Below are 23935 nucleotides of genomic sequence, written 5' to 3' on the forward strand. Positions count from 1 at the left end.
ATCTTGCTGTTCTGACGGAATGCAGTTTTGTGTTTGATTCTTATACTTACAACAGCTACTTTTCAGTACACTGGCCTGAGCTGAAAAGCAGAAATCAAACTAAACAAACAATTGTATCCTGCATGAAGTCTTCAAATGAGCAACTTCATTGAGAAGTGAATAATAATAACTTTGTTAAGCCCACTGATTTATATTTTTAAAACGACCAGTTTTGTCGAATAATCAACATCATCAGGTACAATATACAGGACTTTTTGACATTTATATATGCATGGATGTGGTGGGAGGGCTTTTGAGTGGATGGGAGGTGTAGTGTTGAGGGGGGGGGGGGTTAGAACTCGGGAGGGGGATGATAGTGACCAATCAAGGAAGGGGGGAGTGGGAGAGGGTATATGTGAAGTGCAGAGCAGTAGCCATGAATGGTTGAGTTGACTCTACATAGGGGGTTGATGATGGTGCTAGTTAGGGGAGAGGAAGTTAGGAGATGAGAGATTAGTGGGTGTAGAGAGAGATTACTGGTTGTAAGGGACATCAAGGAGGGGGAAATTTTATGGAAACACATTATCATCAACCAGGAATCCATTTTCAACATTTGCCCTTATCTCCAGTTGTTCTAAGACATCCATTCTTCGGCCCTTGGTTGCATTATGGAGGACTTCAGGGGTAAAATCGCTCATGTTTCATTCTTCCCACAAGTGTTTGGCAAAGAAGGATTGTGAAATATTTGCCGTGTGGAAACACCGTTTGTGTTCTTCACTTCTAACCATAAATAACCTTCCTATCTGCCCTATATAAATCATGTTGCAGTCTTTACATATTAATTTATAAACATCACTTTTTTCATTTTGTTTAAATGGGTCTTTTGTTTTGTTTAGTGAGCTCTTCAAATTTCTTTAGTTGTAAAAAGCCACCTAACACATATTTTGGAAAAACACTGGCAACTCCACGAGAAATCTCCCCTAAAAACGTTTGTTTACATAATTTTGTTTTCTCTTTTTCTCTGTCTCCATCTCCTTTATAAATAAGTGAATGTACGTATGAAGTGCACGTTTTGTGTAAAATCTTGTCTATGAGTTCAGGTAGTTGTTGTTTGAAGCAATGAATTTGATGGTTTTAAGTTCCTGATTGAATTTGTTTACTGAGAGGGGGATATTAATCAGTCTATTTATTCTTGAATAAAAGGCAGCTAGCTTCTGAGAGATGTGGTGGTGGGAACTTTAGCGAATTACTTGGACTGTAGAGGTTAATTGACTGAAAATTGCAAAGTCATAAACATTCCACCAGTAGTTATTTTGACATCCAGGAAATTGAAGTGACCGTGCACTCCTTTCTCACACGTAAAATGAATTCCTTGACATAATGAGTTATGGGAGTTCAGAAAAATGTCAAGTTACTGATCAGTTCCGGTCCACACCTCAAAGATGTCGTCAACATAACGATGCCAAACATTGATGTTCTTGATGTTAACAATTTCTGAATTGAAAAGTTTCTCTTCTAAGTCATCTATCACTATTCCTGCAAGAAGTGTAGATAATGGGGAACCCATAGCAAGCCCTTCTGTTTGCATATAAAATTCTCGGTTGAGAAGGAAATAATTCTGTTACACGCATACCTTAAGTAGTTTTCGGAACTCATTAATAAAGGATGGTTCCATACCTGCTTTGTCAAAGAACTTCTTCGCCAATATCATTGCATCAGACCATGGGATGCCGGTAAAGAGGTTGGTTACTTCAAAAGACACTAACAAGTGTTTGCCCAGTGGTGGTGATTTTTTGGTGAGGATGTTGCACAGATCTCAAGAGTTCTTAACACTGTACTTGAGAGTGAAGCTGGTGATGCTCTTGTACAAAGCATCTTATCTGGTTGCCAGTTTTCTTGAAGGAGCGGAAACACTTTAAACAACCAACCTCATGCCTTTGCTGTGGGTTTCGGAACGGCCAAAAAAACAGGGTGCCTGAGGATTCATATCTGTAAATTTGTAAACTTCATTGTGATGTGCGATACCGGAAGCGGCACTCAGAGCTGTTCTGACTGCTCTCTGAATTCATCATGCAACTTAACTCATTACCTGCTGGTGATGGGCTAATTCCCAGTGCCATGAGTTATTTTTACTACCTTAATGATTTTATGTTCATGAAAGAGAATATCCAGAAAATTTAAATTAGGAAAATTTTGGGTGTGGGTAAAGTAGAGGCATACTTGCAGGGTTGAATACGGGATTGAAAAATGGGTTTGAGAAAAATTTTAGGGAGAAATTGAATGATTGCTAGGTGGAAGCATATTTGGAAAAAATGGCTTTCTTGTTTTTATCTCTCATTGGACACATGCATGTGACAGTGGATATTTTATAGGATCACCAAGAAGGCAGCCAGGAAGGTGTCATCTTAAAAATTTGAGATTAGAGTTAAGCTGAATTAGTTTGGGGATTAACTGGGTTGGTATGTATCAGAATGGCACGCCGATGCCAACTAATATTTACAAGGGGTGCACAGTATCCTATCCTTCAGACATATACATGAGCTCCTGTGAATGAAAACTTTATCAACTGTAAAAGCTCATTGCTTCACATATGAAAACTTAGTTTATGGGAATGGACTGCATTGTTAAGTATAAAACCAGCAATGTCTTGATGTCAACAATTGCTTGTTGTAGAGTAAGACAATTCTTTGAAACACTATTTTGAACATGCCATCAAACCTGGAACTTCAAAATCCAATCTGAAAGAATTGTGTTGCACAGTTCTTTTCTTTTCATATGTAGTTCCTTTTGTTTTTTTCTACCGACAGAGGTTGTGGCATTGCCCTCTGTTGTTGAGTTTGCCCTTTACCTAGGGTGTTAGTGGGCAGTGGGAAAATAGACATGTCCTTGCTGGTAGGGGTGCTGGAGAGTACACTTTTACAGATCATAACATTAAATGATTGCGGGCATGGTAAATTTTTGAAATTTGGGTCTTGAATTATATCTTTTCTATCATTTTTAAAAGTTTTCTCTTCCTTCCTGTGTGATGCAGTGTGAGATAACATATAACTATCAAAAGGTGTACACCAGATACAGAGGATAAAAAACGGATTTAATTTATTATTATTGTTAGGTAATCTACCGGTTAAGGTAGGTTTTTGGATGGACACAGCTACCAAATAAATATTTTGTGACTCCTAACAAAACACAATCCAGCATCCTACTCTACATCAGGTCCTCTTCATCACTGAGTACTTCCTTCCTCCCTTCATCCCATCCAACATCCCTATCCTGTTCCTGCCCTTTCCTCATTTGCCTAACATTCTCCCTTCTATTACAGTCTTCAACATCCCACTACCGATCAATACTCCCCACATCCAGTTTTCCTGCATCCATAGGATTTTTCACAACAAACCCCTCTCTTCGCCCACCATACCAAGTACTTCCTTATTTGTTTTCTTCTCTGTCCATTTCACCTTCTCCATTCTTCTCCACACCCACATTTCAAAAGCCTCCAGTCTACGTCTATCCTCCTGCTTCAGTGACCATGTTTCCACGCCGTACATAGATATACTCCATATCAAAGTTTTCATGAGTCTTTCCTTAACATCCTTAGTCAACGTCCCTGTCATCAACTCCCTCCTCCTTGTGAAAGCCTCTTTGCCTAGCGCAATTCTTCTCCTTACGTCCCTACTACTTTGACCGTGCTGGTTCAAAACACTTCCGAGATACGTAAACTGTTCTACCAGCTCTAGTTTCTGCACTCCTATTTTAATGTTAAGCTTTGCCTTTGTCTTTCTGGAAAATCGCATAACCTTCGTTTTATTAATATTGATTCTCATCCCATATCTGTCGCACTGAATTTTCAATTCACTCAGCAATGCTTGCAACCCCTTGGCTGACTGACAAACTAAAGCTTGGTTATCAGCGAACCTAACTGATTTTACGAATACCCCACCGACTTTCATTCCTATCTCCAGGTGTTCCCATGCCTCTTTAACCATTTCCTCCACATATATGTTGAACAGCACCGGTGACAATGGACAACCCAGACTTACACCTCTTCCTAACACTGCACATCTGGACTCTCTGTTCCCCACTCGCACCTGCACCGTCTGAGACATGTGCGGGTTGCAGATTAGCCTCCTTTCCATCCAACCCATTCCTATTTTCTGCAATATATTCACTAGTTTTTCCCGATTTAATATAGAACTGTTAATTTTTTTTACAAACACTTGAATGCAGATGAATCAATTTTACATCATACTCAGACCCTGCTGTCAAGTTTTGGGCTGCATGATGAAGTATTAATCTTCAATTTTATGTAACCTACACTCTAACTGGATTGAGTTATATTTAATTATTGAATATCGCAGTTATATTCTCCAATATTTTATTAAAGTTGCAAAAAATATTTTTCTATATCGAAAACCTCATAATATTACGATTATAACATTTTGGTAATACATTATAGTCAAATACTTCAATGAATGCTGATAAGGTACATATGAGCTCTGCGGTAAGCTAATTATATATTCTACTTCGTCGTTCCATGAACGAATCCAACAATTTAAGAAAACTATTTGAAATGGATTTAACTACTACTAGTGGCAAAAACAACAGGGAAATAGCAATTACATGCTCTAATAGTCCATGAAAGTTTTATGGCGATAAACTATCATCTATGTGAATAGAGATGGCATTTATTTGCAAACTTGAAAAATAACATCCAACTAGGGATACCTCGAAATAAGACTTCGTCCTTCCTCAGTCGCATCGTCTCTCATCACTCATTTGTTTCAAAGCGAATGAAGAATTAATTGCCCGATGGCTGAAGAAGTTTCAAATGTTGATTATGCTCTGTACTGATATATTTTACCGGTGGCGATTATGTTACGCATGAGCTGAGGAGTATTTATGATTATACGCATTTCATTACGGTAGACAAGCTGGATGGTGTAAGATTTGGAAGTCATGGGGCAAGTAGTAATCAAGCAAAAACTGAAATACCGTGGATGGTTTTGCATTACCAGGGCGACCAGAGACTTCGGAATCCAATAAACATCCTGATTGGTAAGTAAAGTACTTCAAAATCCATCCAACGTTTTAGTGAAATATATTGTGACCCTTGACTTTATTTCTCAGGCTTTCATTACCTTTGTTGAAAGTTAGTATCTGTTTGTTTTTATGAAAATTCATTGAAAATGAATGAATGATGATATATTTCCCAGAATTCAGTTCGAGGGAAATAAAGACAATTGCGCATTTTCAAATCATTTCCTTGACGGCTATGATTGTGCAATTTGGAATGAAATTGCATAAATTAAAATACTATGGTGAGAATAGAGTTCATTTGGTATCGTACCCCATTTTGGCTTCTTTCAGAATATCGCGCTAAGAAGAATAATAATAACAGACAGTGGCGTAGTTAGTTTACCGCCCCTCACCTCACCATTTCCCAACCCCTTCCCGATTTATTTCATTTTTACTCATTCGTTGTAACTTACTCCGATTCCCTGAACCTGCAATGGACTGAAGTATCACTTGTGTTTTCTTTTAATACTACGGTGAGTCTCCTCCCCGTCGATCAATAGTTTATTCCAGTAGCAACATACATAGTTATACAACTCTGCTATATTTTGATTGAGGGGATACCTGCTCACGCTTAAATTCCCCTTTTGTCTTCAATCGCCAAAGTTACCCGATATGAGATTTTTAAACAGTTATTTACGTAAACTCTCAAGTATCCAAAACATACATAATAATACATTTGGAATTACACACTTAACCATTCACAGAATACAGAGAACATTAGAATTTAGGCACTTCAAGGACAATTAGTACATATTTTCACAATAATCAGCACAAGTACAGAAACATACAACATAATATATACAGATAAAAATAATTTGTATCGTGAATGTATGATATATTTTGATTTGTCGCCTAATTGTAGAGCACGTTAAATAGGAAAATTTACCCTGACAATAAAGTTTACAATTGGTGTTTAAGCAGAATAATACTATTTCGCGCAATTTAATTTTCTTCACCGCCATGTTATGCCATATTTCTAGTCTTGTTTTTTCATAACGGATACATTCTTCAATTCTGTGTTTGGCGGTGTCCTCTGTTAAGCAGATATCACATAGGTTAGTTCTCGATTTCCCAACTTTGTGAAGGTAATTTGAAACATTTCCATGGCCTGATAGCATTTGGGTACATTTGTGTGAAAGGTTGATTTTTAGTTTTAATCTATCGCAAATAACAGGGAAAATGTCCTTTGTGTATGAGCCTTTATTACTGTTATCCCAGTCAGATTGCCACTGAATGATGGATTCTTCCCTCAGTCTCTTTTTTAAGACGTTTTTCCTTATATATTGATTTTCATCAAGTTCAATATTGAAGTGTTTAGCCCTTTGTCCAGATTGTAATTTGATTATAGCATTTATTTCCAGGATCTCGTATTTTAAGGGTGGTAGCCCGCAAATTATACACAACGCATCAGTGCTGACCGTAGAGTAGCCCCAACATATTGATAACAGGCAGGGCCTTTGAGCTTCTTTTAGTTTACGGTCGATTCTACTTAGGTTGATCTTATGAACCCAAATATCGCGGCCATAGGTGGCAATTGGAATTGTTACTCCTTTGTAGATGGTTATTAAGGAGTCAGTGCCGAACTTAAACCTGCAGTATCTCCGAGCTGCCTGGAAAATTTTCTTTATTTTATTGGTGGTGTAGTTAAAATGGGCTTGGTAGGATACTTTCTCGTCTAACATAATTCCGAGGTATTTAAATACGGAAGCCCTTTTTATGTTTGTATTATAAAGTTCCACAGTAGGGTTTCTAGCCATCTTGCTTCCGAAGATCATGTATTGGTTTTAGCAGTCGATATCGTTAACTTGTTCTCAGTTGCCCATTTTTCAATTATATACATACATTCCGCAATCATGGGTTCCATTTTTGCTCTGGTGCTTGCTTCTATAGTCAGGGCCATGTCGTCTGTGAAGGCAATGAGCTCGCACCCAATAGGGAAGTCTCTTCTGAGTACCTGGTTGGTTATGAGATTCCAGAATAACGGACCAAGAACCGACCCCTGTGGACAGCCTCTTGTTGAAATCTTGCTTGTTTTTGTTGTTTGCGTGGAGTATCTGACCTCTCTATTATTAAAATAGCTGATCAGAAGCTTTATTAGATTAGCTGGGATCCTTAGGGTCTCGAGCTCCTGTATAACTGAAGGCCACCATACGGAATCGAATGCACCTTGATGTCAATAAAGATGACGATTGTATATTTGCTTTGATTGTCGATCAACCGTAAAAGATGGTGAATGGCATCCGATGTGCTTCTCCCTCTCCTAAATCCATATTGGTGTTAGGGTGGTAGAGCGTTGTTGAAAAAAGCTTAAATTCTGCCCTTGATAGCTCTTTCAAATGTTTTGCCCAGATCCGGAAGCAGTGTGATTGGCCTGAATGAGGAAGGTTCAGATGGATCCTTTTCCTTAGATTTTAAGATGGTACGCAAGGTTCCGATTTTCCATGAGTCTGGGAAATGGGGAAACATGAGACAATCGTTAAAGATGTTTGTAATGAATTTGACCGGGTTTACGGCTAGTTTTTTTTAAAATTCCAAAGAAATGCATTAGTTTTTTTAATATGATCCCATGTATCTGGTCATGTCCAGGTGCCTTCTTGGGTTTGATTTGTTGGACCGCTAATGATATTTCGTCCTGGTTGAACGGTTCCATGTCTGGGGTGTCCGGCATGATTAGTGACTCCTCCCTAATGATCGATTGTTCGTAATTGTCAGCAGTATCGTCGGGCAATAAGGTGTTTAATGATATTTTAATTTTTTCCTCCGTAAGAGGGATGCTACCGTCCTCAAGGATAGAAGTTCCAAGTATCGCGGGTAGTTTAACTTTTTCAGCAAATAGTTTGTAGACGAATCCCCAAGCATTGTTGCTAAGATTTCTTGAGCCAAGATTTACGTTTGGATTCTTTGATCTTGAGCTTATATTCCTTTAACTTGGTTTTATATCTGCAACGAAAGATATTTTTAACCTGAGAGTTGCCCTTTTGGTAGTCTTTGCGAAGTTTGTTCACGACTTCTTTCATGCGTTCTAGTTTAGCGGTCCACCAAGGGTGTTGATTATCGAGCTTGATGTAAATCGGAATGTTTTCCATCATCGTGTCGTAAATGGCAGAAGTTAAGTTAGAAATCCGCTCATCGATGTGTTTTGAGTGGGAAATCCAAAGTAAATGTCTATCAATATGAACTAGTTTTTTTAAGAAGCTATCATTGAATTTTTCCCAATTCACGCTACCAAAGTTGAATCTTCTTTGTGGTGTCGATATCTTCTTGCCATCCTTAATTTTTATCAATAGTAGCCTATGATCACTTGTTATGACATCAGGCATGACCTTCCACTCATTAATCTTTCTAAGAAGTGGGGCACTTATTAAAGTTAGATCCACATTAGATGAGCCGTTTAGACTATAAAAAGTTTCAGGTTCGCCAGGTTGGTTTAAGATAAACAGGTTGGTCGAAGAGATTAGTTCTTCCAGGAGGTTTCCCCTAGGGTCAGGTGTTGAATTAAACCAAGTTTCACTCTTGGCGTTAGAATCCATAGATATTATCAATTGTTTGTTCTTAAAATGATCTATTATTGAGCGATGGATATCTATATAAATACTAAGTTGTCAGCTTGAATTACACCAATATTTGCCCGAATGAATTCTCCGCTTTACAAGTGTGTGCCGCACAGTTGGAGACAATGCCTTACATAGAGAAACAAAAATAAATGAATTATCGCCATTAATCTTTGTCATTCACCCGTACCGCACGTAATCGCGTGTGAATGTGAGAGACAGAGGGTGTGAGGGACTTCGAGCTTGACAAAACTTCCAAGAAACTGCAGGAAATGCCGAAACAGTAACTTTTAACGGAGTCATCCGCTAATATGCATTGACAAAACGTGTAGTTTTCCTCAATGTGTGTTGGTGTAGTTAGTTTACAATAAAAATGTAAGATAATGAATTATTTTGTTTTGTAACTTATTTAATTTCTTTTAATTTTATTTATGTAATTATTTGAATAACCAGTAGATTGATTCACAGTTCGTTTTACCAATTTTACATTAATTTTTTCTATTCAAAACTGAGAACATGCAAATCGTTCAGAATAATTATTTTCAAATGAAACAGTTTCTGGCGTCACTTGGTGGAAATTCTTCATATTGAAATTAAATTTCAAATACTTCGCCTTTCCACATAAACCACTTTTATTACTTTCCACACAAACCACTTTTATGTGATAAAAGTGGTTTATGTGGAAAGGCGAAGTATTTTAAATTTAATTTCAATAATTATTTCATGTAATTCTGTTCGTATAAATTCCCATACTGATCTTCGGCTTTGGAAGAATATCAAACATTTTATACTAAAACAATGTAAAAAAAACGTCGCCCAATCGTAGTGACTGGGTAACCATTTGCTCTGCGGAGTTCGATTTCGCTATCACTTCCGCATCCCATAAAAAAATTCGCCCCTCACGCCTTTAGCTACTCCACTTCAAAAGTTTTGGGTTACTCGGCCCTTAGCAGTTTTATATGAACACCGGTTGGGATGTTATAACCCCATTACCATCTTTCCTTCGGAATATTACTTATCGATGTTAAGTAGAACCCTACTACACATACTTTTTCTGCCTATCGGTTAGCTATTACAGGAATAATTAGGGTTCCACTTAGTTATTTGTAACACTATTGTTCATTAATATTCGACCGCTTGTCCTCATACCTAATGGGTAAACACTGATTGATATTACTAAGATTTCGCTTGGTTTTTTATTGCCCCCGCTTAAAAGGCCCTTGAGATTCGAAGTCTATACGACCTTTCCCCGAATAATTTCATGCAGGCAGGAAAATAAAATATGACTCGGCAATAAGCTCCTCGGTCAAACTCAAACTAAATGTTCGAAATGGAATCAGACCGATGTATCAACTACCCGAACACATATCAACGACCGGTGGCGGAGATGGGGTGGGAGGTTAACCCACCCCATCGCGGTTCTTTGGTCGCGAACGAACCGAAATCAGAGAAAATGTGCTTATAGCTCATAAAGAGTAGCAGATAATTATTTCATTTATTTAATAATGATAAAATCTGTGTGCACTTAAAGTTTCGTTTAGAGTCATAAAATGTACTTTCAGGAGAACTTGAAGCTGAATGAAATAAAGAAATTTCCTGTTGCCTGATGGCACCTAGTATCAGGAAAATTAATTAAATGTGTACTTATATATACACTATGCATTTTTATATTTACATAGTGCATATTCGCTGCCTTAGGCCGAAGAGTTTTCCGGTCAAGCGACTGACTACTCTCATCGGAGTCCCCCAATTTCGTGTATCTCGCGGAACTTTGAATAGTTTTATATTTTACCATAGTCTATTGGATTCGTCTCTTCAAGCTTATTTATCGGTGAAATAAAAAATGAGAAGCAAATACGGTACCCTTCCCTGGCATTATAGCCCTGGCAGGTTGAAATCTAGGGATAAGGGGAGACGTAAGACAAGCGACGCTTCCTCATTAATCACTCCTTTCCCTTCCCTCCTCTCTTCCTTTTACAGCAATGCCATAGCGTGCGTCCTTGGCTCTAATATAATGACTGGCCCAACAAAATAAATCATAGCCCACTTCGAATTTATGGGAGCAACGAAGTCTAGCTTAGGGGAGGAGGCGAAAGGATCGCGTCCCGCCCCCTCTGCCCGTTCATATCCTCGGATAAAGCCCGCGGCGGCGTCATTCTTCTTCATTTGATAAAAGTTAAATATTTTTCTTCAATGGATGCTTGAATAAGCAGATATGTGCGAACATATCTGCTTTCCTTTTATAAAGCCTTACTCCCTTCCTTGGAGAATTCGTTACTTTTCTTCGCAGCATTTACATTCGCTCATCAAATTGAGGGTAATGTATCACATATGTGAGGCACATGCATCCCGTATGTATATCTTCAGTCCTAAATATTCGAAGGTTAAAAATTACGTGACTTGCATTTCCATATGTTATCAAAAATATTAATAATATCCTGGTTAATATTTTGCATGAAGTTTTAAGATGTGAACGCCTACCATGATATTAGTGTTCTCGTGGTTTCTTCGTTTTTTCAGGCTGTAATACTTTACATGTTGTGGCTGATGGCATTGTGTATTTGCTGTATGTGGTATATATATATATATATATATATATATATATATATATATATATATATGCTATATGTGGTATATGTGCATGTAGGCTGTAAAATTGTAACATACTCAGTCATGCACTGTTGCAATCCATAAACTCTTGGAAGTATAGGAGACTAATTGGCGTGTATTTGTTGGTTTTTCAATAGTATAGTGAAGACCAGAAGAGTACGTTTCCCAATCGTAGAAATGGATCAGATTTTTATTTCATTGTGAACTGTACGTGGACCAAGCGTGTTATTTATTCCAGATGACTTTAATCCCATGTAGTATACTAATATTATAATAATTATCATATCTTTTTGCGAAGAATATATTTGGATTATTGTGTCATTTCCAAAAGTTCCAAAGTTGGATATGGATGCTGTTCCGCGCATGCGAGTAAGGGAAAACGGAGCGATCACCATCACCCAACTCGCGGTATCCTCCGTGGTTGAATGAAATTTGGCTATCATAATTATTTATTCATTTCTGCTCATTGCCCATCAATGCATTCATTCAATGGGTACCAGTGAACGTCCTCAGATTAGCCAATGGACACGAAAGGCGAGATGATTTCTTACTCCTTACATTAAGTTGCGTAATGTCCCAAGCCCAATACATTTAAAAATATTAAGTTAAAAAACTATCTATCAATCGCATGAATATAGCAAACGCATCAATATTTGTGCTGTTTTAATTGTTAGATACACGCATAAACATATTGGGAAGAGCTTTGACGGCGCCATTCTTCAGCTTTGTATCTGATTGTCTGACTTCGGCATTAGATTTCACACTTTTTGTCGGGCCGCATTTCTCTGTATGTGGTAGCAATATATTCTTCTCGACTTTTACCTTTCTCTATCCGGTAATGCAGCGAAGCCTGGCTGAGTAACATCGGCGATGTTGATTATCTTTGAATTAAAAGCAATTCAACATTCAACTTAACAGTATTTTATCTGTACACTTTAGGAATATCGTAGTTTAAACTTACCTTATTTCCGTATGACCCTTCAGTTGAGATGAACTTCTATAAGCTGTGCTTTTGTGGGTTTAAAGATATCAAACTATAGAATATTTTCTAAAAATGATGGTTTTTTATTTTTCACTCAAATGAGTAGATTTACATGTTATTTTACAAAAAGTACATATATCGCATTAGTCAGTGAATGAAATCGAGCGATCGACACATTAAATAGCTCGTGCGTATGGAAATGTGCGGTTGAGTCAACTGGTTAGAGAGAAGAGGGCAACATTTGTGATTGTCAAACAGAGGACGTGGGCAGCGGAGATGTATCACTCTTGTTTTGGGCTTTAGTTTACACATGCTTTAATCCCGGAGGTCTATTCAGGCGAATCGAATGGTCAATGACCGACGTAGAAACATCAGCTCTCATGAGGAATTTCGCAAAAATAGGCCATGCACAAAAATATTCATATAACTCCACCGGAAAGCCTTTTTATCTTTATTCATTCATTTTAATTATTATATATGCTTTATCATGCAAGAACTCAATAAATGACGGTAGAAACGCGAGAAGTAATGAATCAGAAAATAGGAAACTATTAGTGACCCATAAATAATTTGGCTAACTTCTGTTGACAGGTAATCATTGTCTACACGTTTGAAAGGCCTATTTTATGGTTGATAGAATAGTATGGACTAGGATATTCCAATGCGACTTCAACGAGTTCTCCAAATTATGACTTTCAAACAAAGCCCTCATCATTTGTTTAGCATGTCTTGTCTTTATTCCTAACTAAAATTGAATATTTCTGCGAATGAAAGGCTCCAAAAATCTGTCCCCTTTAACTGACAGTATATTTCCATTTAGTATCATTAATGGTGAGCTCACAAATTCAGCAGTGCGCCATTCCATTGCAAAAACGATTGCTTTATCTGATATATTTTTGTATTATTCTCAAGTATCTGGTGTGATTTTAATATCCATGAAAGGCCTCGTTGAAGGGTAAGATCAGTATTCATTCAAGATTTCCAAAAGTCCCTGTTTTTGGATTTTTTTCTTTCAGGTTTTTGTATTGCACTTGAATTTACTTAAAAGGTTTAATGACATCTCCGGGGACTCATAAGGAATGATACGAACTCGAAACTTTCTGCTTACACCTGCTTCTCGTTATTGGAACCCTAGAAGTGTTCAAGAGTGCCCAATAGGGAATGCAGACATAACTGCTGTTCAATAACAACGGAACATTTAAATGTTCGATATACAGGGCTGAATATTTTTCATGCGTCCTCTATTTGCACCATCTTGACTCTCCTCTCCAAGCAGCTGCAATTGCTTATCTGCTTCCTTCAATGAAATTCGCTCTTGACATCCCTTTTCAGTACAGACCCTCAGCTGAAATGAAAGAGAACCATTATAGACTGAGTAACAACTTGTATTTTTTCTGTAATTGACATTTTATCCGTCGCGTTAATCATTAATGCGTCTTAAAAAAAACAATTTTTATTGTTAATAAATAATATAATAATAATAGAAGAAATTTAGTGTTTTAAGTTTTCTTCATAGGCTTCTAGACATTTCTTACAACAGCCTACTCGTATTTATTGGTGATATCACTGCAAATTTAAATGTAAGCAAAATGAAAGAGAAAAGCAACTCAGTACGTTGGACAAATTTTTATTATTTAGAACGACTGATTTCTTCTTTATATATATATATATATATATATATATATATATATATATATATATATATATATATATATATATATATACACATATATTGTTTGTGTAACCTCAGAATTGTATTCCATCGAATTCGTTAATTTTGAAAGCCGGTGAAATTATGATCTGAATTCCGTTCTGCCGTTCATAAAAACATTTAATATTCATTATTTTTAGGCCCAAGAACCCAAGATTAGTAGAATGAAATTATTTAAGAATAATCAATATTCATTCTTATAAGATTTGATTCAATGAGCTTGTTTAACTTAATATATCTTGATCGAAGAATGCTTTGAATGAAAGAAAGTTGACTGATTAAGTACATACGTTTACTTATCGATATCCGATCGAGTACTTACCACCTGGCGCGGTAATAAGGCAAGCATCGGCGCTTGTGAACATCATAGGCCATTCCTTTGGGGCATGCCAGGATGGAGGTGGTTCCGGACCTGCAGACGGCTACTCTGGAGCAGACATTGTTCAGGGGGTAGACGTTTCTGTGCCAGCATGGAGACCCAGCTTTTAGGAATGCTTCGAATAGAGCAAAACAAGCAACACGTGAGTTTTTGGCAACATGGTGCGATTAATTACGTCCAGTAATTGACATTACATAGATCGTAATGAAATCATTAATTCATTAATGTCGTAAAATGCTTAAAATGAATTTTGACTTTGGTTAATATGTTAGAGTTTTTTAATTGCCATTCGCAGCATAAGGGATGAAAGTGATGTTTTACGACTGCAATATTATTACAATTCCTTTATCGTGCTCCCGCTCTTACCAAATCATTTTGAGTGGTGCAGTCCACATATGTATATTAAATGCCCTCTAAACACTTATAATTTCAACTGTATGACAGGAGTACATACAATGTAAGATTGTTGAATGTGGCTTAATTTATCCGTGTATCTTGGGGGAAAATATTAAATTTCGGAGGAACTGGAATTACTTAGTTCAATCTTAATCTTAATTAAGCTAAGATTTCCACCACCGGAATATTTTTGTTAAATCGCTATTCGTCTTTTTTCTGAAGCTTCTCTGCTTAAAATTAATAGAATGGTAAACTATTATTATAAAACCAGTAATCCGAATATATGCGATCGAATATGAAAATGTTATAAATTATATTACACCAAAACAGTGTGTATTAGTTAACAGCCAGAAAACTTTGTTCACATCTATCGAATTAAGATAAAATTTTAACACATTTTTGTTGATTATCACTGGAGCATGTTGGGTTAAAAACGAACGTGGTGTAGTTTCGTATAAAAATGGGCCAGTGTCTTCTGTGAGAGACAGGCGATGTGTTTTGGTTTTACAATTCCGACGCGCCTCCCGCACAAGCCTACATCGCGTTGACTTTAATTCCAAAGCATGGTCGGAAGATGGCAGTGTCTAGAGCTCATGCGTTGCGAGGTCCCTCTTCCGTGGGACAGAGGAACCTTAATGCGTAGGGCCTTTTGATGGGTTAACAGCGGCCTATTTTGAACTTGCCAATAATGTAACTATTGTTGTACCAACAAGTTCAAAAGTAAACCCGCATGTTTCAATGTTAATCGAAGATTTTCTTGCCAGATAAGTCATCCAGTGAAAGAGCTTACTGAAATAGTTTCATGGATAATAAATGTGGAAGCACGTTTTTAAGAATGAAATTGTGTCTGCACATTGCGCACTGTGGTGATTTCGGTCGCCGTTTCCCCAACAGTGTCTCAGATGTGTGCAGGGTATTCTCGGGCGGGCAATATTCAACCCGTACCGCTAATCTACTCACAAGGGGGCAACTTTCGGAGGGCGTCCGGGATGGTGGCTGGCAGCTCTTCGGCGGGCGCCGTCTGTTCAGCGGGCGGCGGTGACTCCGGGGCCGCGTCTCCTGGGGTTTCAGCTGCGGGCCCCTCTGTGCCCCCACCTTCCAACTCGGCGGGCGGAGTCTCGGGCGCCGGAGGATTTTGGCAATTCACTCTGTATGGGTAATCGCACACTCCCAATTCCTGCGCAAAAGAAAAGAGAGAGGGATGCCGTCAGGAGACAACGATTGGTCACCGTGAAAGGGTAATAGGGGCGGGCGATTTGCAGTGAAAGGTTTGTGAATGTTAAAAGATAGCGGCGGACAGTGAAAGGAGCAGCTCTTAAATTACGTGAGTTATATTTAGGCTGAATACAAGCGGTGTACATTGCAGGAAATAGGAATAGACTAAAGGGATAGGAGGCGAATTCGCACCCCGTACATGTCTCAGACTGCTCAGGTGCGAGTGGGGAACGGAGAGTCCGGATGGGCAGTGTTATGAATAGGTGTAAGGCTGGGTTGTCCATTGTCACCGGTACTGTTCAACGTATATGCGGAGGAAATGGTTAAAGAGGCATGGGAAGAACTGGAGGTAGGAATGAAAGTGGGCGGGGAATTCGTAAAATCAGTTAGGTTCGCTGATGACCAAGCTTTAGTTTGTCAGTCAGCCAAGGGGTTGCAAGCATTGCTGAGTGAATTGGAAATTCATTGCGACAGATATGGGATGAGAATCAATATTAATAAAACAAAGGTTATGCGATTTTCTAGAAAGACAAAGGCAAAGGTTAACATTAAAATAGGAGTGCAGAAACTAGAGCTGGTAGAACAGTTTCGTATCTCGGGAGTGTTTTGGACCAACACGGTCAAAGTAGTAGGGACGTAAGGAGAAGAATTGCGCTAGGCAAAGAGGCTTTCACAAGGAGGAGGGAGTTGATGACAGGGACGTTGACTAAGGATGTTAAGGAAAGGCTCATGAAAACTTTGATATGGAGCGTAGCTATGTACGGCGCGGGAACGTGGTCACTGAAGCAGGAGGATAGACGTAGACTGGAGGCTTTTGAAATGTGGGTGTGGAGAAGAATGGAGAAGGTGAAATGGACAGAGAAGAAAACAAATGAGGAAGTACTTGGTATGGTGGGCGAAGAGAAGGGTTTGTTGGGAGAAATCCTATGGAGGCAGAAAAAATGGATGCAAAGCATATTGATCGGCAGTGGGGTGTTGAAAACTGTGATAGAATGGAGAATGTTAGGCAAACGAGGAAGGGGTAGGAATAGGATAGGGATGTTGGATGGGATGAAGGGAGGAAGGAAGCACACAGAGATGAAGAGGGACTTTCTGTAGAGGAGAATGTTGGGTTGTGTTTTGTTAGGAGGCACAAGATATTTATCTGGTAGTTGTCTACATCCAACCCTCCCTTACCGGTAGATTACCTAATAATAATAATATTTCCATTTTTTCCAACCCCTTCCTCTACCCTTTTTAAGGATCATCCGTACGATTTGATCATTTCACCCTCATACGTAATTATCGAAGATATATGTAATATCACTTAGACGCCCTTTTCTAAGAAAAAGGAAAAAAATAGCTAAGGTTTTAAGAAACTATGTTTTTCTACGACTGCTGATAAATTCAATAACGTGTCTGTTCTGAAAAAGTACCCCACTTTGACAAACAAATTATTTAAATTTTAGTTATATTATATTTCAATGTGCAATTTTTTAAACCTGATGCAACTCAATAATCAAACATGGTATTCTGTTCTGCGGAATATCGTTTCCAACGCATGCAATAATTTAGCGATGGAGTGGGAATGGAGTCCATTGGTCGTTACCAATGAGTGTTCGAAGGAAGGAAGAAGGACGTTACGGACGTTACTAACGAGTGGATTTATCCAGGAGATGTATATTGATTGAAACTGTAATAATGGAATTTTACATTATGTATTTTATTAGGAAAATATATTTTAAGTTAACCATGCTGTGAGTGCAATGAAATGAAAACTTTTCTCGGACTTTCCTCATTTCCACAATGAATTAATGATATTCACTGGCTTGGTTGCTCTGTTTCAAGTAGCGATCATGGTTGGCATACTCTTTACGTGAGCCAAGTCCACAACATATTTATTTCCCGTGTTTATTAAATTAATAATTATTTGATAAAGTCCATAATTTGGTTTCCATTTTTTTAAAATAAATTTTTTTCATATTTACAAACTCCATACCGTAATGTTAATAATACAATTTAGATTGTCTTCCAAAAAGCATTCTTGAGTTGTCTTTGAAATATTATTGTTATGATAGCCGGAAAAACTAAATTGCGGTTGATTTGGAAATGAGGAGGAATAGATGCGATTTCAGAGTTTTAAGTATGCCCTGAAAATTGTTTCCTGATTACGTATTGAGATTCGGCGGCAAGTTCTGGTGCAATCATTGGAGCAATTACGCTTATATCAGGCGTTTACCATAATTCCATTTGATGAAATGTGCGCCCAAGTTTATTTTTAGAACGTAATGAGGCCATTAATCTAATAGACAGGGCATCATATATCACTGCAGTCAAGGTCAAGAATATGACAAGTTGAACGAAACGCCCACTCGCCATTCTTCTGGTCTCCACAAAATATGAAATAGAAATATGGAGCGGATGTTAGATTTAAAGTATTGGAAAAATATCTCGAGCTAATGAGAATGAAAAATCTTCATTGACCGTTATTGATATAAGATAATTGATAGTTGATAACGCATGATGACGTTGAGGTTCATGCGGTAATAGCGTAAGCCTCTGCCGCGAATTATCCTCATCAAGCAACGCGGACTGTGAGAATTAAAACAAACGTATTTAGCATTGCAATGATAGCAATTCCTACAGCGAAGTATAGAATTTTATTCCGGGGCTTTAGTTTTAATCGCAAGGTGTCGCAATTTCCAACATTTGGAGTATGTGCTTTGATTAACCAAGTAGCTCTTTTCACATGCATGTGATCTCGGGGTCGCAGTTAAATTGAAAAAAGTAGTTTCCATTGGTTATTCGCGTTAGATCCCTCGGTTTGGGTTCTTGGCGGGCCCTCCGTCTGATCCGTGCCTCAGCGTCTTCGAGTGCCCGTGACCGGACCCCGGCGGCGGAGGAGCAGCAGGGGCGCGTCTCGTCGGGCGGAGAGTGAGGGAGACGCGCAGGGGGAAGAGAGGGAGGGGCGGAGGGGGTGTGAGTGGGGGCGGGATTAACCTCGCGGCGTTGTGTTCTTCTTGAGAAAGGTGAACGAGCGAAGGAACCCTGGGAACCGCCGTAGCCGTCCGCAGGAACTGAAGGTGCAGTGACGGAAGACATGAATAATCATGCCTCATTCGCCTACACAGGGAATTTCGATGATCGGTCGTATACACTGGGTAACTGATAAAGTCGTATAAATTGTGATTACATTTCTGCGTCCTGAGCCTCTTCAAAATTTTCTGTTGGATCTAAATGCGCATATGTCATATGCATCCATGTATCACGTATATCTCTAAATCAGCGAATTGTTTTTTATTGCAGCGAGTTGAAATTTTGGATTACATAAACATGATGGCGCTGATATCATCATGACTTCGCGTATATTGACTAACTCCACGATCGTTGAGTTGAGCCGTGCTTATTTATGTTGGCTCATTGCCAAGCTTTCTAAGCGTCCACGCTTTTTATGGCGGGTTGTTTTTAAAGATTTATTTCATTCTTGGCAAGCGGTGTTTGCAACCGTTTTATTTTTTCAAGGCTTAGACAGCATAGTTTTCGACGGAATTCGTAACATTACCTTCCTGATATTTGTAACTTAGCTTGGACAGGAAAAAATGTATAAACGCTTACTTTCGACTTCGACATCATTATTTGGTAGCCTACATTTAGAGATAGGTTTTCGATGGACACAGACTTAACACCCCCATATTTTTAGCCTCACAACATGACAACCCTCATTACTATAAGCCGTGCTTCAACTACCGATGTTTCCTTCCTCCCTTCATTCTGTCCAGTATGCCCATATTATTACATCCCCTTCGTCACTTGCCTAACGTTTTCTCCGCAATCACATTCTTCAACATTCCATCGCCAACCAAAATTCTTTACATGACTTCGATAGGATTAGTGAAAATGAAAAAAATTGGTACTCCTGTTTGAGTTGATTAACAGATTGTATGGTATTGTTTTATAAAAGTGTATTTCCCTCTTTGGTGTTTCTTCCCATATTTCAGGTTTATTTTCTCCTTTAAATAAAGGTTTTCGGCTAAACTAATTTAGATATAACATTTTCATTCAAGAATACTATTTGTGACTAAGTTTTATCATCTCGGTGAATATTGGGGAATCAACTCTTTTGCGAATGATCAGTTTTTGCTTTTTTCATTATTTTCCAATTAATCAATCTTAATTGTTTAAATATAATGTACCAGCTAACTAATTGAATGTATATACTCTATGGTGCATAAGCACATGTGCATATACCATCATCATGATTACATTGGAAATTAATTGTATGAATTGATTCTATCTTAAAGTGGAATAACTACAGATATACGGGTGAACAATATTTTCAGCAAATATGATATGTCGTTGCCAATTACTATTTTTTATTTTATGAATTTAATGATTAAAATATCAGTGACCGCAACTGTTTCTCCTAGGCAGTTGATGTTTGGGTTTGCTATCACCATTTACTTTGGATCATCATCGATATCATAAGAACGGTAATAAATCCTTACTTGGGTATAATAGAGTGAATATAAAATAAATTTACATCATTGTAGAAGAGTTCAGCTGGGCAGGCAAACATGATAGGCGTTCCATTATCACAGATGAAAAATTCGCTGCAGTTAGTGTTGCTTCTGTAGGATCCATAAGGCGAAGTGCACCCACCATTTTCCTCGATGGAATTGGAAGTATCTGAAAAGCAGAAAATTCACAGGAACATGCAATTATGCATCATAATATTTATTTTCTTGAAGTTAGTGCATTGGGCTAGTATTAAGACTTTCTTGTAGAGCGCGATGGCTAGAAAAAGGGAAAAGGTTTCATAATATGAGGAACTGTTTGAGAAAGCCTTTAGTCACAAATCATCAAAATTAACGTGAAAATGGCACTCCCGGTTAAGGTTTCAGGCTGTAGATAAATATTTAGAAGAGTTTGTATGCATCAGTGGGGGTAAAGAAAACGTTAGTGTGATAAAGGATCTTCTAAACATATCTTTTTAAGATCAAAATTCGGCACTATAGTTTTATTATGAAAGCTCGGTTCATGCTTTTAATGTTTTCAACAGGTTTCGTAATGGCATTTATTCCCAGCGCAATTTACCGTCCAATGTCCTCTCTCCGCAGTCGACGTTCTCTGGAAAATCACAGTAGCTGTGCTCTTCCGAGAAGACTAAGCCGAACGGGCATGAGCCCTCCACCACCACGTCGTCCCAGCAGTTATAGAACTTGGAGCACGACGACTCGTGCGGGAACTGTCCCCTCGCCTCCTTACAGTGCACCAGCTTGTCTTGCTCGTCGCCCCCTCCCGCCCCCGACGGTGGGGGTACCACTGGCGGACCCGCACCCTCCCCGGTCGGCCCCTCTCCTCCAGCTGCCGGGATCTCCTCGAACGGGGTTTCTTCCTGCGGAGCCGATCCCTCGGCTCCTCCCTCCGGGGCTACCGGCTCGGCCGGAGGCGCCTCCTCATGCGGCTCCACGCCTTCCTCAGTCGGCGCCTCCGGCTGGCCACCCTGCTCGGCGGTGGGTTGGGTCTGGGACTCTGAGTCGGGTGGTTCGGAGCCCTCCTCCGACGGCAGCGGCTGTAGCGGCGGCAACGTTTCCCCACCGGTCGGGGCCTCCTCCACGGGTTCCACACCTTCCGACGCTTCCTCCGGGCCCACGGGCAGCGGCTGTTCGCTTCCCTGCGACGCCTCGGGGATGGTGGGTGTCTCTGGCTCTGGTTGCGAGGGTGGTGCCGGTTGGGGTTGCGAGGGTGGCGCGGGCGGCCCGGGTTGCGGGTAGGTGGGCGGGTAGGTGGGCGGGTAAGGGTAGCCGCCCGCCGGGACTTGGATCCAGATCGTCCCAGGTCCTGCGGGGACGGCTGGTCCTCCTGGATAAGGTGGGCCGGATGGAGGCGGTTGAGGGGCCCCCGGATATGGTGGCTGCACCTGCCCTCCGACGACCGCGATTTGCCATTGCTGTATCTGCCGCTGCAGAGCCTCGCTCTCTTCTTTGGTCAGCGTCCTGTGCCCAGGGAAGTTCTTGACTCGCTGGGCTATCCCGGGCTTGGGGAAGGCGGGTTTGAAGGGTGCGGGAACAGCAACCGTCCGGACGGGGTTTCTGACGTGAGAAATCGATTTCGTTGGGACCACCCGGATGGCTTGTACTCTCCTGACGGGTGCTTTGACTGGTGACGGAATCCTGGCGCCTGCTTGGACCTGAATTGGTGCTGCTGCTAAAAATCGAAAAAAAAGTAATTGAGAATCGAGTTATCCTGACAGTTCTTAGATATTTAAATTACGAATTAATTAAAAATGGTATTCGAAAGACCAGATCCAAAATCAATTTTTTAACATCACTAACATTTGCCGTGACCTACGAGTAATGCGAGAAGTTCAACTTCAGCATTAATGTCTTATCTCATTACAACTCTTTTGTTTATGGCGAAGTTAAAAATGATATATATATATATAGTGCGGCAGTATTAATTAATGATTGTTAGATGGAATTAATGCTAATACACATTTCTCTTCTTAACAGAACAGATGTATACATAAATATATGTCGTTGATACATACACATTCTGGTGTGTTTTTGGTGACACACTAAAACGAGTTCGTGAAGGAATTGCAAGTATAATGAAAGCGACATTTGTTTACTACTGGCTGATTCCATGCCAAGACTCTAAGGGTAATCCAGACATTCTGTGCTCAAATCCCGCAACGGGAATTGATATTATGCAGTTTTGTTGATAGGACTTCGATTTTCCGTATTTTACGATACACCCTCGGTATTTCGGATAATAAACATCACTACTGATGCCAGTAGCTTCATAAAGAATTCCTGATTTCTTATAAAGATTTATTTCCTTGACTTTCCGTACTTGTTTCTTCATGCATTTCCATGGACGTAAAAATCCAAGGATTATTTCCCTTTACCGAAGGTATTGGCAATCACTTTTCCTTCTGTTGAATGACTGATGGTCAAACGGCATGCTAGAGATTTTCTAGTACATCTTACAAGTAGTCGTTGGTGAGTTCGTTCTTAAAACATGAAATCCTGAAATTTTGATAAAACCTTTAAAATTCAGTATGCGAATGGTATTCCACATGAGATTAATAATTTAACTGCATATTCAGAAAGTGAATATTTTATTATTTCTTTCTATGGTAATATAAATCAATATGAGAGGTGACGCGTTTGGTGTAATGCCTCAAGTCAATCTGCTCAAACGTCTGGTTTGGTTTCCGTCGGAAAATGCTCTCGATTACTCAATTTGATACGAATGAGAAGGGATGGCTGAATGTATGCTATAACGCTAAATTATTTAACTTTCTAGTTGAGTGCGATTACGTAAAACTTTGATTCTTAGGTATTTTGAAATACGTTGCAAAATCGCAAACGAGTGGGCACTCGCGTTCCTCATCCGTGCGCCACCCATCCCGAGTGCATCTCGAGCGCGTCAGCGAGCGTGGCGTGGATTCCGTTACTCTCTCTCATCTCCTCCCTCCGCATGCGTGCGGGACACACGCCCGCCCGCCTCCGCCCCACCCCCTCGGAACTTCTTCGCTACGCCCCCCCTCTCCTTCGCCCCCTGCGCCCGATTCCCACACTGCCCTTGGTCAACAATCCGAAGGCCTTCTTCCATCGCCATCACCTTGGAGGTTCTCCGTTGCGGTATCTGTCTCGTGCCACCGAGTTTGGTTTTCGGTTTCCACTTCGATGTAAGGAAGATACGCGTCGAAGCATAAAAAGATCGAAATAATATGAATGGGATGCTATTTCCTGCCCTTTCCCCGCCTCCTTTCTTCCTGATGCCGGAGAGCATTAATGGAGATTCCTACCACTCGCGCGCGGAAAACACTAATTCTGCTTTTATTTTGATTCGCAGCAAAGGCATTATGATTTAGACTACTGACGAAAGCTTCGTTTCTTCTTGCCATTTACAGTTTAACGAAATCTATTGTCTCTCGTGACTATTCTCAGTCTCAGCTACTTATACAATCATTCGAAAAGTAACAAAGCAGAAGGATCATCAAAATTATCTCAGAAGGCTTTTCCCTAATCCATTTCTCCAGATTCCGCGGG

General features: G+C 39.6%; 1 protein-coding gene across 1 annotated transcript in view; it reads right to left on the minus strand.

Annotated features, from left to right (window-relative positions):
• Positions 1-12278: 12278 nt before the first annotated feature.
• LOC139700026 (uncharacterized) overlaps positions 12279-23935 on the minus strand; it is a 42526-nt gene continuing 30869 nt past the window's right edge. The window contains exons 2-6 of the mRNA XM_071598469.1: positions 20970-22082; positions 20416-20561; positions 15642-15858; positions 14229-14400; positions 12279-13540 (exon numbers count right to left, since the gene is read on the minus strand). Coding sequence (XP_071454570.1) covers positions 13537-13540; positions 14229-14400; positions 15642-15858; positions 20416-20561; positions 20970-22082 — 1652 coding nt within the window. The 3' untranslated portion in view covers positions 12279-13536. The remainder of the gene's footprint in view (positions 13541-14228; positions 14401-15641; positions 15859-20415; positions 20562-20969; positions 22083-23935) is intronic.

Source organism: Hetaerina americana, unplaced genomic scaffold (genome assembly GCF_022747635.1).
Source record: "Hetaerina americana unplaced genomic scaffold, ioHetAmer1.1.p SCAF_1, whole genome shotgun sequence".
NCBI lineage: Eukaryota > Metazoa > Arthropoda > Insecta > Odonata > Calopterygidae > Hetaerina > Hetaerina americana.